The 16,971-nt window shown below is 50.8% G+C and overlaps 1 protein-coding gene across 4 annotated transcripts in view; it reads right to left on the bottom strand.

Annotated features, from left to right (window-relative positions):
* MYT1 (myelin transcription factor 1) overlaps positions 1-16,971 on the bottom strand; it is a 56,488-nt gene that overhangs the window by 23,607 nt on the left and 15,910 nt on the right. For 3 of the 4 annotated variants that reach the window (XM_021416924.1, XM_021416922.1, XM_021416925.1), the window contains exons 2-7: positions 13,691-13,791; positions 7,222-7,276; positions 5,417-5,447; positions 2,655-2,717; positions 1,864-2,111; positions 236-1,105 (exon numbers count right to left, since the gene is read on the bottom strand). In XM_021416924.1, the coding sequence (XP_021272599.1) occupies positions 236-1,105; positions 1,864-2,111; positions 2,655-2,717; positions 5,417-5,447; positions 7,222-7,276; positions 13,691-13,791 (1,368 nt within the window). The remainder of the gene's footprint in view (positions 1-235; positions 1,106-1,863; positions 2,112-2,654; positions 2,718-5,416; positions 5,448-7,221; positions 7,277-13,690; positions 13,792-16,971) is intronic. The other variant, XM_021416923.1, reaches the window with a different exon arrangement.

Genomic DNA, 16,971 nt, shown 5'->3' on the forward strand with positions numbered 1-16,971 from the left:
ATAGGCAATTTAACCATGCGATTCCCCTGCTGAGACTTGGAAACCTCCATTCTTTTGCGCATTCACTGTAGACATTTATCTATGTCCTCATTTCTCTGGGCTTTGAGAATTTGTGGCTAAATTCCCTGCACATGTTGTGAACTCTCCCAGCAGCCCACTCCTCCTGAAGCTGAGCAGGTCTGTCCCTAGGAATCGGAAGAAAGAACAGTCATGGAGACTCATCCCCATACCCCACCTTTTCCATAGTAGCTCTTCCGGATACTGTCCAGTGGTTTGCTTTGCTTCTCATCGACCTGGAAGTGCTTTACGTGCTCTCCTGGCAGCCGGCTGGGCTCCCTCACAATTTTCACCTGCTCAGCCTTCAGCGCGATGGCTTGTTCCAGCAGCCCCAGGTTCCCCCTCGTCATCATGTCATACATTTCTGACTCATCGGTCACCGCAGACTTCTGGGAGTGGGCGTCATCGTCTTTGTCATCATCCGACCGGACCTCCACGATGACCGAGTACTCGGGCTTAGGGCTGAACTGCCCTTCACAGTGACTTTTCTGCGTGTCCTGAGAAGTGTGAGGAGCTTCTTCGCAGATCACTTCGGGAGCCATTTCTTCCTCCTCTTCCTCCTCTTCTTCCTCCTCCTCTTCTTCTTCTTCTTCCTCTTCTTCCTCCTCATCTTCATCCTCATCTTCATCCTCCTCATCCTCTTCCTCTGCTTCGGCTTGCATGGCCTTCTGCAGCTTGCAGGACTCTTCGCAGTTCGTGTCATCCTGGTGCTCCGGACACAACTCGCTGCTCCGTTCACTAGTGACCTCAATGACTTCCTCTGCATCCTCAGTCTGGATGATAATCTCCTTGTCGCACTCCTCCTCCACGATCTCCTCTCCCGCATCCTCATGGACCAGGTGCACAACGTTTGACGGCGGCTTGGACACCTGCAGCTCAGCTTCAGGCAGCTGCCCTTCGATGGCGAGGGTTTCCTCTGCTATTTGGCCTAGGTTTAGGAGAGAGTTGGCGATTATTTCTTGGTAGTTGCTATAGTTGGCCTTGCTGGGCCCAGACGTACTTGTTGCTGGTTTTTGTCCATAATGGGCTGATTTTGCTGGGCTTCTCTCTGAGAAGGTTGTGGAAGGAAAGAGGGAAGAAAGAAGGGAGGGAGGGAGAGAGGGACGGAAGAAAGGAAGGAGGGAAGGAAGAAAAGCAAAAGGAAAAAAAAGTAATCATAGACACTTGTAAACATCTGTCTTTTTTTAAGCTTAATTGAAACTAGAGCCTTGCTGTTATACCCCTGGTGCAACCTAATTTATTGAACTGAGAAGTGGCAGATAAAAAGCAGATTTCCTCATGAAAGCTTGTGCTGTGTTCAGATATGCACTGTTTCCCAGATCCCGACCACCATCAGCCATCTGTCCCTCGTTCCCAGTGCTCCCCAAACCAGGGGATCTGCACTGTGGGGTAAGGCCATGCCACGACCCTGGCAGACGTCTGGCTTGCTTGCTTGTTGCTTCTACCACTGGAGAGAGGATGGATGTACAGCTCCTGCTCCAGGGAGCCCAGCCAAGCCCACTGGCACCGAAGAAGGACTGCAGGCTGCCATCCTCATCATGCAGAGAGCTCCTTTGTGCTTTCCAGGAGCCATTCCCCAGGGAGCATTCCTGATGGAAGAGCTCTCACTTCGAAGACTCCAAGACAATCTGTGCGTAACCCATCACAGCTTAACCAGAGCTCTGCTGCTGTGCTTCCACCAAACATAATAACTGTAAGACCCATCATTGTACATGATTCAGAGGAGCTATAACTCTTGGTTATTAACACTCGCTGCCCTTTATTCATCTACAGAACACAGCTCTGCAATCAATAATGACAAAGCACCTTCTGCCGGCTCAGGGCTGTGGGTCTCCTCCTGCTCCGCCGCCTCCGCCTCGTCCTCCTCCAGCGTTCCCTCTGACTCCTCAGAGCCAGACTCCTCCTTTGCCTCGGCCTCCTCGCTGCCGTCGCTGTCGACGTTGTAGCCTTCATCCAAGGCCAGCTTGAGCGGGTGGGATTTGCGCTTCGACACCAGGTGTTCGGCCTCCGCGTCTTGAAGTTTCCTCTTCTTTGCTAGAGGGCAGCTTTGCAGACTGTGGGGGGGATCAAGGAGCAAGAGAGGGAGCATTGCCCTGGTGAGAAAGGCATGTCTAGGGCATCTCAACCAAACAGGTAAAGGCAAGGAGGGTAAATACATGAATATTAAAAAATATAGAGATTTTTAGCATTTTTAATCTTTTGTAGCCAGAAAATCTGCTATCAGACATTGACTTCGCGCAACACCTGGTACTGGCTTTATGCAGAAGGCAGTGCAAACTTGCCAGACCCGTGCCATGGCCTGTGGACAGTTGTTATCCAGGGAGCAGAAGGACCAACAGCGCACAGCACCACTGCTGGTGACAGCCATCAGTGCCACCACAAAAACTGGCAGAGGACACAGAACCAGCCCCTGAGCCAGGTGCTGCTGCCTTGGTTTGAAGTCTGCACGAAGGCTGCTGATAGCCTGGTGAGGGAGATGCCCCAAGAGCCCCTCGGAGTGATAGACCAACAGCATGCACCACCCAGACCAGCACGCATGTGTCTTTGGGTTGCTTGCTGGCATTTTTCCATCCCCATTTCCTTCGACCCAGCCTTACCTTCTGTGTCTTGCATACTTTCCACGGATGTGTCCTGAGCCATTACAGCCTGGGGTTGGACAGCTTGAGAAGGAAGCAAGCAACCATCAAGAACACCAATAGGGCCAGGAGAATTCATTTTTAGTCAGAAGTGTACAAACTACGGTCAGTTAAACAGGTTCAGTGCACGAGAAACAAGAGAACTGCAAAAGGGAAGATAATTTCCCACAAATGCTGCAACTTGTCCCTTTGAAATCCAAGTGAGGGAGGGCAGGAGAGCAGCTTTGCAGTTTGCTAAAAATTAATGAAATGACTCACCCCATTTAATTAGATGAATGGTTCATTATAGTTTTATGAGTATGTTTAATTAAGGATTTGCATGTGTAAGAGCAAGCTTTTAGAAAGCAGACAACTACTGCTCTCTGCCTCCCCACCTCCACGCCGCAGTGTTTTACACCAAACGTGGGGTCCTGGCACTAACACATGGGTATCCTGTCAAAAAGCTCAGGCTGGAACAGGTCTAGGATGCTCAGCTTTTAGCCACCTTGGGTGGCCCCAGAGCACCCACAGCCTCACTTTTGGGGGAACAGATGGGATGGAGGTGCCCAGATATCCCAAATCACTGCACTTGCTCCCACTGCCCAGTAGAATAGGACTTGTTAAGGACCTCCCTGGCACTCTGGGATAGCATCCCTCAGCACAGGGCCACACGCTTGCCCTGCAGAGGTAATAAATCCCAGCTCCAGAAGCAAGAAGGGCTTCAGACAAGAAGCACTAAAGCAAATATTTTCTGGCAAAACCAGATTACGGCATTGATTATAGGATGCCCAAGTGACTTGCCTGATGTCTGAGGGATTCTGGAGACGTGTAGGATTAATAACCTCATTTAGCACCGTATCACCCTTGGCTCGGGAAGCTGGAAGCACTAATGAAATCTCTTGTGACAGTGCAAGGGGAGAAGGCATTGCCAGCCCAGAGGGATCCAGCCTGCCTGTTAGGCAGGGAGTAAAAGACATGGGATGACATTAAATAGCATGAGGTCAGGCTTCGGGGATGCAGAATCTCCACTCTCAGCAAAGCCCAGCCCTTGCAGAAAGCTCGGCATCAGGTGGATGGGATCTCACTGATGGAGCAGCAGTGCTGAGTGCACCGGCAGGCTGGGTTAATGGGTTGGCCCTACACAATATCACGCACAACCCAGATAGCTGCATTCAAAGATAATTCACCCCAAAACCGGGACACGCATGACTGGCAGCTTCCCCCTCTGCTGATGATCTCCAAGTCCATTTCATTCTAATTGCCTTCAGTCCCAACTGAGGCTTCTCTGTGCCCCAGACACACATTGAAGCGAGCGCAGGCAGAGGACAGAGTGGTGTTTATGGCACCAGTGACATGCCCAAAAAAGGCTTCATTCAGAGGGAAACAAGGGCAGCTCTGATGAAGATGTTACAGGCTCTTAGAAGCTTTCCTGAATCAATTAAAGCTGATTTCCCCCACCTCATTTTTAATGTGGTGAAATGAAGCCCGTAGTAAGTAATAAAAAAGAACAAGCCAGGCGGCTCAGATCGGGGTTTTCCGTAGCAGGTGGCAATTTGGGATGTCTCCAGTGTGTTGATTTAATCCCTTAAAAAGCCTCAGCACAGAGGTGATGCTCTGGGCCAGGGCTTCCCCATCCCCACACCTCTGACCCCTATGGGGTTTCGTGCATCTTGGCAGGAATCCCAAAAGCAGAAAGGGGCTTCGGGGTCTATTGAAGCCTCTCTCCTTCCCTGCCACAGCCACTGCCCGACCTGTTCTCCCCCTCCCGAAGCCTTCATGTGTTTGACAAAGGGGCCGCTTATTGTTATGCAGACCATGCCCTGCTTCCAATTAGTCGATTAATCGTCCAGTTAATCAGGCAATTAGGTGACAGCTGCAGAGATGGCTTTGTGGAGCACTCTGTCCTGCCCCTTATATATGTCACCTGCTCCAATTACCACCTCCACTCAAGTGTTCAGCAATAAAAGTTGGAGAAGTGGCGTGCCCGCCGCTCGCTCCGCAGCTCTCCAGAGTAATCGGGGAGCGGAGGAGCAGAAATGCTCTGAAATTGGGTTGGTTAAGGTCCAATTACTCTTTGACACGCGCAGCTTTCTAGCGGAGCTGCTAGGCAAGGCGGCCCCTGCTATTAGTGCCTGCCCAGGTTAAAGACTCCTACCTCTCACATAGCCCTTGTGCAAGGTTTAAAGGCAGCTGAGGGGATGGGGAGGATGTTATGTATAACGAGAAGCTCTGTAGGGCCACAAAGGCTCACTCCAACTCTTTTGGCTGCTGCGGTATGCATGCCAGCGCTGCTAAATGAGTGACAACAGGACCTCGGTGGCTCAAAAAGGGACACAGGGCCAAAGGAGGAGCACCAGGCCTGAGAAGTGATGTGGCACAGCGTTGTTTGAGGGCAAAATATGCAAAGATGTTCTGCTCTGTCCCTAATGATCTTGTAACACGAAGTGTGGGCATCGGGCTTTGCTGGCGTGGATGGAGGTTCTTCAGTCTAATGCAACCCACACAGAGCTTGTATTTTCACCCCTTTCAGCCCTCCAGCATGTGTTGACCAAGTGGTGCCCCAAAGATTTGGCTGCAGTGAAGCACCTGTCCATATGAGCCATCCAGCGAGACCTCCACCCATCAATGAACCCCCATGGGTTCACTCCCCACATCAGGTTCCAGCCTGGCCAGCAGCAGCAGAAGCCCAGCACAGGGTCTCCATCCCCCCCACCAGCACCGAGGAGGAGAAGCAGGGTCCTTACCTCACCTCCTGGCTGATGAGCTCCGTGGGCACTGGGTGAAGGGCAGGAGGCAGCAAGGGAAAGAAAGACACAGTCACAAACCTGCACGGTGCCCAAACCCCCCCAGGGCACCTCCCTTTGCAGGGGATGCTCTCCTAGTTCTGTTGCCTCCATAGGCCTCCCATTTGGGAAAGAAAGGACAAATCTCTGCCATCATTTCCTGCATGCCAGCCTGCTGGAAATCATAAAGTTGCCTTGGAGATGCTCATGCCTGCTCTTAAGCATGGGAGCACATGTTAGCAGCATCAGAGGCTACTTCTCTCTTTAAATGACAACTTTAAAGTCAGTAGTGCTATATAGATGTACATGTGTAGGACTCAAACGCTTCTAAGTAAGGACCGAGTTCTCTCACACCTTCTCTGTGTTTGCCTTTAGAATATGCTCCTTAATTATTTCTCGCACAGTTCACTACTGATTTGCTGCAGTGACCACTTTTACCTCTGTCACATCACCAGGCACATTCTTCTCCTCCCTTATCACACAGGCTTTTAGGGCAGACAATCACTTGCAAGGGTGCTGGGGATTTTCCCTCCTTGTGAACAAGAGGACATCCCCCTGCTCATAGCAACAACATACAACATCACATCGTTGCTGAAAACCTCCCATCCGGCCAAGAATCCAACCAATCAGGAGGAAAAAAAAGCCCCACAACAGAAGCTAAATTTACCCGGGCTAAAAAACTATCACACGCTTGCTCAATTTGTTTGAGCTAATTGGGTTTCCTGGGATCCAGCTCCCGGTGGGATGACTCACGAGCTTCAACAAACTGGAGGCATTGGCAAGTCCCACGGTGCACTCAGTAAATTACCTTTTCACATCTAGATACCCAGACTAGAGTGCGGTGATAGCAGGTTGAGAGGAAATAAATAGAATCAGGCCACTCTCGTTAGCAAACTGAGCGAGCACTTTCACGGAGGTGCAACAAAACAATGAGACCCACATAATCCAGCCTGATTCAGCACAATTGGGTTTTGCTTTGGTTTTTAAAAGATGCTTGAAGACTCCAAGGAGAAATGTGGGCTGGGATGAAGTGAGGCGGTCCGACACAGCCACGGGGGTGAAGCTGCAACCTCTCCCCTGTGTGATCCAACCCCATTCATCCTTCCCCTCTGGCCACCTTTGCAATTAATCAAATCCACATCCACAAATAGGAATAAAAGCTGCAAGGGTGCTCTGCAGCCACCGTGTGAGGCCACGGGGCCACCCGAGCAACATGCCCCACTCTGCATCACAGCACCTCACCCCCTCCCCAAGAGAAAGCACAGGATGAGAGAGCTGCACGTATTTTAATGCTGCAAAAATAACAAGCAATCAAGCTTTGCATTAACAAGTTCTCTGTCCTCACGTCCCTGCCGGCAGACAGCCCTGTTTGCTTCTGCAGCATGCACTACTTCTGCCAGGCGCGCTCAGATGTGCAACTTCAAAGCCGCTGGCAGAGTGTGCATGATGAAAGCCCCGGGAGCTGATCTGAAGCTACGGCGATTGCCATCCCATAAAGCAACGCATGCAAAGGGGCTTTTGCTTTTTGCTTTTTCTTCTTTTTCCCTTAGGTGCAGGGAATGAGGGAAACAGAGAAGGAGGGTTAAATATTATGAGGAGCTGTAAAAGTTTGTGGCTGAGCGTTTTTCCAAGGCTCGTGGACAAAGCTCAGCAGGGGCAGAGAGGAGGCAGAAATTGCGATTTAAAGAGCCCCCACCCAGCCCAGACCTGGCAAAGCAAAGCCCTTTTGGGACAAGCAAAATGCAGGGAGCTCGGGGACTGCTCACCTCTGACAGACTTCGATCGCGTGCGTGCTCTCTTATCGTCATTTTCTAAACTCATCTGGAATGGAAAGAGAAGGTAATTGTGAAAAGATAACACGAAAATTATTGCCAGAAGCAATTATCCCGCGTGGCTGTAGCTCTGTGTAAATAGCTGAAACAGCCCTTTCTTGCGTTGCTTGTAGCATTGAAGCCAACGTTATTCATTTTAAAGGTGGAAGGCACAATTTGAACACTCAGTATTAGCACTTAATGCTAATTTCCACATCCCAGAGCACAGGAAGGAGTCTCTGCTGGTAGGGAGCACGCAGTTGGAACAGCCCCAACAAAGAAAGCCATGGGGTCCAAGGGCTCCTTGCTAAGATCAGAATAGATTTCTCAGGATTTACACCAAAACAAGTGACCAAAAAGCTCTGCGAGCAGCCAGCAAATTTAAGCATTCAGAAATCTCTGCATTTTTGGTGGAGCTGATCCGGTGCCCAGGAAGGGTGACCTCTCATGTAATGCACTAAAGAGCAACCTCTCCTCTGCGCTTGGATTTGACACAGAGGGTGCATCTAAATAACCCCTGCACAACGTGGACATCAAACAGGAGGGTCTGCAGGGAACACGGGCATGAATAAGTAACATCGCGGACTTCAAAGCACTCGCTATTAATTAAACATCACAGCGTGCCATGAGGAAGGCTGAAATGCAGCCAGCGCCAGGCTGCAGCACGGTCCCCATGCCATGGTGTGTGTGGGAGAGCTCAAATTATCCATAACCAGAGCTGGCAGCAAAGGCAGAAGGTGTCCAGGGAAGGGAAGATGATGTGGCTAGGATAGCAGGAATGGGATGCATTAAACTTGTAAAGTTGCCAAAGGGGTCAGGGAGCTGATTTAATGCATTGCCACTGTCCTGCCCGGGGGGGATCGCAGCTGCTTGGATGTAGGTTGCCCAAATCTCATTGATGCAGTCATCCAGTAGGGATGGGGCCAGGTTGGATGGGGCCCTGGGCAGCCTCATCTGCTGGGTGGCAACCAGCCCACAGCTGGGAGGCTGGAACTGGATGATCTTTAAGGTCCCTTCCAACCCAACCATTCTATGACTCTATGTTCTACAATGAAGATCTCACTGTCACAAAATCTGAGTCATCAGACACCAACGGGGTACGTAGAATGGCAATACGAAGGGTGGTGAATGGGAGCCTAATAGGTCAGGAATGGGGTGATTTTGGCTTTTCAGGACATGACACTGGGACATTTCCTCCTGGGAAAGAAAGATGGAAGAGGATGGCTTCCAAGGGGGATTTGATATTACAGTAACAAATACTCTTTGGCACATGCTCTTTGGAGCATGCTCTACAAGTCCCAGCTGGATCCAGCCAGCTCCTGTGCCACCCCAAACAAGGAGTTTGAAAGCAAGGAGAGACATGAGAGGAAGGGACACATGCAGAGAGCACGTGCTGCCACAAAGCTCCCATGTGCACCTCAAAACTTCTTGTTGGGTGCTGGGCAAGAAGAGGAAGATGATAGAGGTCCCAGCTGATGGGGCAGCATGGCTGGAAGCCCCTCTTTGAGAGGATGAAATTCCCCCAGCACCCCTCTGCCAGAGCCATCCAGCAACACACACCAACACAGTGATTTACACAATTTGCTGGATAGGAAGATTGAAGAGGGGAAAAAAACCTAAAAATTAAAAAAGAAAAAAAAAAATCAAAACCTGAAGCAATTTATGCATCCTGTCAACATTCAGCTCGTGGCACCGCGGTGTAATGCTCCACGTTTATTACAATCTTCCCAATAACACAGCAGACAATTACTATAATTTCTATTTTTAAAGCCCCAGCTCCCCACGGACCAATGGCTCACGCTTAAAGTGTGGAGAGGAGCAGGTGTCAAAGGGACTTCATTACATTTATGAGCCTTTCGGAGCCACCGAGCGCTCAGCATCTCACTAATGCCATGCACTGACAATGCTACGTGTGACTGCTGGGAGCCTGCACTCTACCAAAACGAATTTCAGAGAGGACTGGTTTTTTTGGTGGCTGTATTTTTTAATTTTTTTTTTTTTTTTTGACAGCATTCCCAGGGCACGGGCACGCTTTCAGCTGGTGCCTTGGCAATGTGGGTTTCCTGATGATAAATTATTCAGAGTCAGCACAGAGCGGGGTGGGGGCAACCGAGATGGTTCACACATCGTCATGAAATCGGCCCAGAGGATGGGACCAAGGGGAAAGCACTGAAGCTCAGGTTCTCAGGATCGGGTGCAGGAGGTTGCAGGAAGCCACTGCCCTTTGGTGCTCTCAGTGAGGAGCCCTCCAGACAGAGTGCTGCGGGGTGAAACTGCAGGTCACAAAGTGCGTGTTTGCGGTCCTGGAGACCACTGGGGCATTTACATTTGTTCTCCTTCTTGCTCGTCTACCAGCCAGGCTGAGAAACGCTCCAGATTTCATTATTTTTATCTCTTAATGGAAAACAAGCAATTAGAAAGGAAATCTGGAAATAAATGTTTGCTACCAGACACTGGCCCCAGAGTACATGAGTTCAGCTAGGACAAGGCAGCTCCTTCTCACCTGAGAAGCCTCCAGCAGGTCTCCCAACCCTGTTCCATGCGACCGGGCAGACAGCAGACCCTACACGGGGTCGGGATGCTCACACTGTGACTCAGCCACGTCACTGAGGGCATCCCTCCATCCCTGGTGCCTCTCCTCCTGCCCTATTCTCTCTGCATGTCCTTTGGTGCAGGGACTGTTTCTCACTATGTTTGTCCCGCACTGAGGATCTTCCTGGCATTATACAAGCACTATGGATGGTACGCTGATGCAGCCTATCGATAGGGTTCAGAGAGAGAAACTCAAAAGCCAGTTTAACCTGAGCACCGTGCGAATTTTAAGAGCCTCCTCAGGCAGTTGCAGTCCTGCTCTGCTCCCAAGACCACAGCAATACAGTGGGGGAACAGCAGAACAGAGCTGATGTTTAATTTTTACAGACTATCTACAGCACTGATATTTTCATCTGTTCTTATCTTAATACACATTTATTTTCTGAAGGCAGACCACAGCAGCAGCATAAATCTGCCGGAGCCTCCCGAGCTCGGCTGCCCAGGTGCACTGTGCTCTGGCAGCTCTATGCAAATACCCCATTAAGGGCCACGCTGAAATTCCCCAAGGTCAGCAGTAATACTTTATATGTATTCAAGAGCAGCACGGAGCTCGGAGAAAATAAACACGCTGAAAAAGCCTTCAGCCGGACAAAGGGAGGTGAGGAATCAGCAGGAATATTTATTTTATGCTGGAAGCGGCACAGCCGCCATCAGTGCTTATTTGCAGATACTGCAAAATGCCATTTGCAAGATGCTGTGTCTGAGGGACAGAGCGAGCTTCTATTTTAAGTTTTAAGAAAACCACAAAAGCTAGATTTTCTCAGCAGCAGGTAGAGCAGGAGGAGGAAAGCGACAGAAGAAATGATGTTTTCCTTCCTACATGAGGGTTGAACAGTGGTTTTCTACCTGATCTTCCCTCTCTTCCAGCTCCAAAGAGCCCCTTCTCCAGCTCAAGGGAACAGGCAGCGCTGACCACCCAACCTAATGGGACCCCTCCTCCACTGCAGGAGGACAGCCCAGCTCTTACAGCCCTACTTCAGGGCTGGCTTCAAAGTCAGGGTGAGCTAAGAGAAGGGAGAAGGACGGTGCATGGGAAACCTCCACCATCTCCAGCCTTGGCCCAGCAGCCAAACTCCTTCAGGCTCTCACCAGGGAAAATCAGTTTGCTGATGAAATTGAACTCCCTTCCTCACCAAGGATTGGATCATGGGCCTGAACCAGCCCCAGGAGTAAAGGATGTGACACGAAGGTCTGGCTGGATAACTGCACAGAGGACAATGGGGGAAATCCAGGCCACCAAAGCTACCCCTCAGCACCCACCCAACAGTAAGGTTGGAATGGCTTGGCTCGATTTCTCTTCCCTTTGCTTTTTGGTTTTCAGAAAGGAATCCCTCATGGGCTACTGCAGGCTGCACCTGGGTGGAGACATTCGGACCTGGGTGACCAAATGTCCCCTTGCTTTCTGCAAAGTGCCACAGCATCAGCACTCACTGCAGGAAATGCAGAGGAGACCATCCCGCTGCACTTTCTCGAGCAGCAAATCTTTAAAAAAAAATAATAAGAAGGGGCAGAGGAAGAAACGCTCCTTGCTCAAAAGCCTCCCTCTACTTTCACAGGAAGCTGAACGTTGCTGAAAGCTTCCAAGCCAGCCCGGAGCTCCCAGCTGCTATTTTATAACCACACTTTGAGACTGAATTTTTCCCCCCCGCTGCTTGACTTAAATCCTCCTGACGTCCCACCTATCGCAAGCCCTGTCCTCAGCTGAACAAAACGCTGTCTGCCTGAGAAAGGACGCCCTGCTCAGTGCTCTCAGTCAGGGGAGGATTTTGCCTTGACATCTTCATGCGAAAGAATAACGCAGCTTGTACCCCCTCAAATGAATAAAACCGCAGCCGCATCGCAAGCACCCTCCTGCAGTTGTGCTGTCACTTTTCAGTCCAATCCCATACACACACATGAAAAAAAACACCAAAAAAAACCTGTGCAAATTAAACATTTAGAGAGCGCTAATGCTCCGTTGCTGTAGAGGCAGCATCCTCTGCACGAGTGAAGCGGAGCAGAAGAGATGCTCCCGAGCATCACGCTTGACGCAGGCCCAGCTGCACCATGTGCTGCACGGCGCTGGCGGTCAGGGTGATTTCACATGCAGCAGTTTCAGTCGACATATACTTCCCTCTTGACTGTTTGGAAGCGCTACTACAGGCAATCCAAACACCATTTCACGTGCAGCGAGACCTAAGTGGCTCAGTACGTGCAAACAGCTCTTATGCCCAAAGAGGAGGGATAGGGGAGGGAAAATAAAAAAGGAAAAAAAATCACAACTCCTCGATCCCATTGTTTTCAGGCTCCGTAATACACTGCCATTTTCATAAGATTGTCCTCAAGTGGCAGTTGCTCAAGCGAGATGATGAGCACATCTCCAAAGAGGACTCTGGCAGCCCCTGTCCTAGCACCGCCAGCCTTAACTGCGCCAGGGTTCTGGAAAATCGGGATTTGGGAGGAAAAGATTCATTTCCCCGCCAGCCACTGGGGTCAGGATGAGTGCAAGCATGCCAGGTGCAGTTGGGTGCGTGCATAGAGCATCCCTCCCTCACACCCCTCAGAGATCCTATTTCAGACCTGGCAAGAGAAATGCCATCCTGTGCCCAGAATTCTTGAGAAGCAGAAATGAATAAGTAAATGCACCCCATCTCCCGCTGTCCTTCCAAGCTGCGCATCCTGTAGGTTACGAGCCATAGCTGGCATGGAAAGCCACAAAGAAATATCATCTGTATTTATCTGGTGCTCCTACAAAGCCAGCTTGTGCCAAGACCAACACCTGCAGGCGCCTGGTCCCCAGGATCCCCAAATTCTGCTCCCATTTCTGATGCCCGCTCCCATTTACACTGCCTTCAAGTACAGCTGAGCAGAGCACAGGGCTGCAAGAAATGGTTAACATTAGCAACGTGCTTGGCAAAGGCAGAGCACTAGATGAGCACCAGGTACCAGGCGCATTACCTTTTGTAATCATCGCTTTATTAACATACAACAATCTTATTAAATCTCATCTAAGTGCTTATTTGGCAGGTTCAATAGAAAAGCCTTAATTGAGCTGGTTTTAAATATAGCAACAACTGCTTACGCTGCTTTCTAAGAAGGTGAGAGCATTCCTGGCGGCACCTGCACGCAGCTGACAGCTTGTTAGCCGTGAAGGATGTGCACACTTTGTGCTGATTTCTGCTGCTTTGGGGTTTTCCCCATGGCATGGTTTGTTATCCCTCTTCCTATCCCCCCAAACATCGGTCACCCAACGTGGGCATCCTCCACCGCCCAGATGAGTCTCTGTCTGTCCTGGATGCTGCGCCTCGCTACCCAGGAACTAAATGGGGCAGGAAGCGCCATTTGCGTAATGAGCAGCTCCATTCTGTGCTTAATTAAAGCTTCCTCATCTGCTGGCAGCAGTTCCGCGCGAGGTTTGACAGCGCTGCCTGGACCTCTTTCATCAGCCACAGCTGCAGTCGGCAGTGGGTGGTGGGATGAATGCCCCGCTTGTCCCTGTGGCTTCACCTGGCCTGCGCGGGGCTTCTTCCGACCAAACTGCAGAAAGAGCCCATTTTAACAGCCCTGGGACCGGCCTCAATATCCTGCTCTGAGCTGTCCTTGAAGGATGAGACCGGGGAGGAAGGGAAGATGCAAATATCTGGCCTCGACGCCAAATCTTGACAGCTGGAAGCCTCTCTGTCTGCACATCCCATGCAGGAGGTTCAGCTCAAACAAGGACTTCCAGTTCCTTCCCTTCCTGGGGGTGAAGCTGCATCCCCCCCACTAGCCCAGCTGGTCCAGGAGGGCTGGAGCAGCACGTGGCCCTCATCCTGCTGCCACCGTCCCAAGAAAGGATGCTCACGGGGCTCACCTTGATGCACGTGCCGTGCAGGCTGGCGGCTCCCTCGCAGCTGCTGATCTTCTCTCCACAGGTCCACCTCTGGTTCAGCAGCTCGCCCCGAAACTCATTTTCTGGGGAGGGGAAGAAGAATACGGGGTCAGGAGGATGCAAAAATGGGGGTACCCAAGTTGCAGCTCCCAGAGGCACAGCAGGGAAACATTACAGGGAGCACATACTTTACAAGCAGACTCTTGGTGCTTTCCCTTCCTCTAACACAACTCCAAACACACCCAAAGGGTTGGTGCCAGTCCTGCAACACACAGGTGGTCCCACAGCTGCAAAGATGTAAGGTTTCCCCTCCTGCTTGCAATAATGAGATGGAAAGCATTTGCCCCAGGACTGCGAGTCCCCAGCATCACAGCTCACATGGGGAAACAAGGGTCACTCTGGGTGCCACCACACCCAGCCTTTCCCTTCAATCTGTAATTGCAGCTCCCCGTGGCAATGAGCTGTGAATCAAGTGCTGCCTGCTCTCCAAGCCCTGCTCCATTCATCTTCCACTGACAAAGCAGAGGAGCACATCCCCAGGAGAAGTCACGGGATAGAGCTGCAGACGCTCACCCATCACAGGCTGCAGAAGAGCCCAGGGCAGCTCAGGGCTCCGTGTCTGCTGCCACAACAGGCTCCCACACTTCCCCAATATTTCTATTATTTGGATGATCTCAAAGCAAAAGCAGGGAGAAGGCCAGCATGCACTGAAGGAAATATGGAAAATGTTTCCAGCAATGGATAAGTATCATGCATAACTTGCTGTGTGCATTTGACACCCCCCGAGAAGCTTCACAGAATGGTTTGAGTTGGAAGGGACCTCAAAGATCATCCAGTTCCAACCCTTTTCCATGGGCAGGGTTGCCAACCACAAGATCAGGCTGCCCACCTTCCAACCTGGCCTTGAGCACCTCCAGGGATGGGGCATCCACAGCTTCAGAGCTGCCCTTCCACCAAGAAGCTTTTGGGAGAACGCGCAACAAATACTGAGGAAAACACCCAACCCTGCCTGGGTCTGTTCTTTATCTACAGGACATTGAGGAACAACCACATCCCACATTGTTCTTTAGGATGAACTTGCTGAAGGACTGGGAGAACTCGATCCCACAGTGACATACAGCCCAAGGTAGCACCCGAGAGAGATAACAGTGAAAGTCACCTTTGTGCATTAATTGTGAAACCCTTCTGAAGCCAGAAGAGAAGTTGAGAAGACTTCTCTAGGTTTCACAGGAGAAATACCTGTGGTGGAAATCCTGCTCCAAACCCTGTCTGAAGCACTGGGCCCCCACAAAGGGCACAGGGCTTGGAAGCAAAATGCAAGAGCTGATGAAACGTTGTTCTGCTTTGGAGAAGCTCTGAGGAAAGGAAGCAGGGAGGCACAGATGGCCAGGCAGAAGATGACAAATGAAGGAAGACATGGGAAAGAAGCTAGGAAGGGACAGAGGGGAAAAAAAATATATATGGTTCAGTAAGAAAGAGATGTTTCTTTAACACATACACAGAACATTACATCCTGCCTGCTTATCTGAAGGGAGACATTTCCCTAAGTTGTAGGCTAAGAATGAGCCAGGCTGATGGCACGCTGGCTCCTGGCCTGCTCAGCATCCTCCAGCCCCGCTTCTGTCCCTCTTCCCAGCCTGGCTCAGGTGGCTGCAGCAGCTCCATAACGCACGAATCAGATTTCCCCTGCTCTGTGCTGCTTACATGCATCTGGTCTCCAGAGGGGATCAGCTTGCATGCACTGTGCCCTTTCCCCTCGCCTCCGGACGTGGATTCAGCAGAAATACAGCTCACTTACACGAAGGACGCTTCTGTTAACCCCTGCCTGGACCACCCAGAGGGAGATGCAGGACACCACCTTCAGAACCCTATTTTGCCCATGGGAAGCAGATCCCTGAGGGATCCACACATTCTGCAGTCCCCCCTGGGAGCTGGGACAGCCAAAGCTCCCATACAGGAGCACTTGCATCTGCTTCCCCTCGAAAAACAGCCCTATGTGCTCAGCTGTCTGACAGATCCCTGCCTGATGTTCACATCCAGCCTCCCCCTGCTCCCTCCATCCTCTGTACTCATCCCCTGTCCAGGACTGACTTTCTCATTGGGTCCCTCATTAAAAAGGTCATTTTCCCCATCAGTGTTTACAACGGTCCACCCCAAGACACAACCATGTCCTCTTCTGAAACAGATTCTTTCCCAATCCTTGAGTCTATGTGTCCCCTCCTCTTCTTCAGAGATAACCACTGGGGAAGGTCAGGGATGAGCCAAAGCATCGCAAATTGGTCAAAATCTGTAAAATCTTTGGGGTCAATGCCATCAACTCCAAATGAGAGCTGGGTACTTCGAAGGGAGAACATGTGCAGTTCAGCACTAATCAGAACTGACCGCATTTCACTTTCCAAGGAGAGCAAGTGTTGATGTGCCAGAAAACCTCAAAAATGAACCCATATGAAACTCTGGAGTGCAGAAGAGGAGCAGAAGATGAGGCTGTGGGAGGAGGATGCTGGGTGGCCCCAGCCCCAGCATTGTGGGCAGCACGCCTGTCCCCAGGGCTGTGCCAAGGGCACAGCTGCTGCAGCAGAGCAATGGGGTGAGAGACTGGGCACTGGGGAACAGATGGGGAAAGGGCTTTGCTGCCTCATAGCTGCATCGCTGCATATTTAAACTGAAAGGCCAGAAGAAAAACATATCAATCTTCATTTGCTCCCCCAAGTGCAAGAAAAGAGAAAGGAAGAGAGTAAGATTTGTCGTCTTCTTTGTGCAAGCACATTTTTCAATAGAAAAGTGAACCCAGAGTCAACAAGGCAGCAGCACGCTGCGTCCTTTGCTCCAGTGCTCAGCACCGTGCTGGCTGACATGGGCTCACTGCTCAGAGCCAACACAGCAGCAAGTCCCTTTTGGACCCCTTCTTTCACACGAATCAAATAGAAAACAACAAAAACCAAGCCTCAAGTCCAAATGTTCCATCATCTCCGATCTGTGAAAGTCAACAGTGGGTACCTCTACCATCCCCAACATCCTGCGCTGCTTGCTGGCTCACTTTGCAGCGCATCACCCCTACTCACACCGCTCTGCACACAGAGCTGTGCTGAAGTTGCAGCTTACACGTGCCGCTGCAGAAGGGAACGCGTGGTCTCAGCCAGATGCTGAGAAATATTGGCTCTCTCACCAGGTTTACAAAGAAATGAGGGAGTTTTCTATTTAATCATCGGGTACTTGAAAGTCTCTGCAGGTTCCTCTGCAGCTGCAGCGAGGAACAGAAATGG

Source organism: Numida meleagris, chromosome 19, assembly GCF_002078875.1.
Source record: "Numida meleagris isolate 19003 breed g44 Domestic line chromosome 19, NumMel1.0, whole genome shotgun sequence".
Classification (NCBI taxonomy): Eukaryota; Metazoa; Chordata; class Aves; order Galliformes; family Numididae; genus Numida; species Numida meleagris.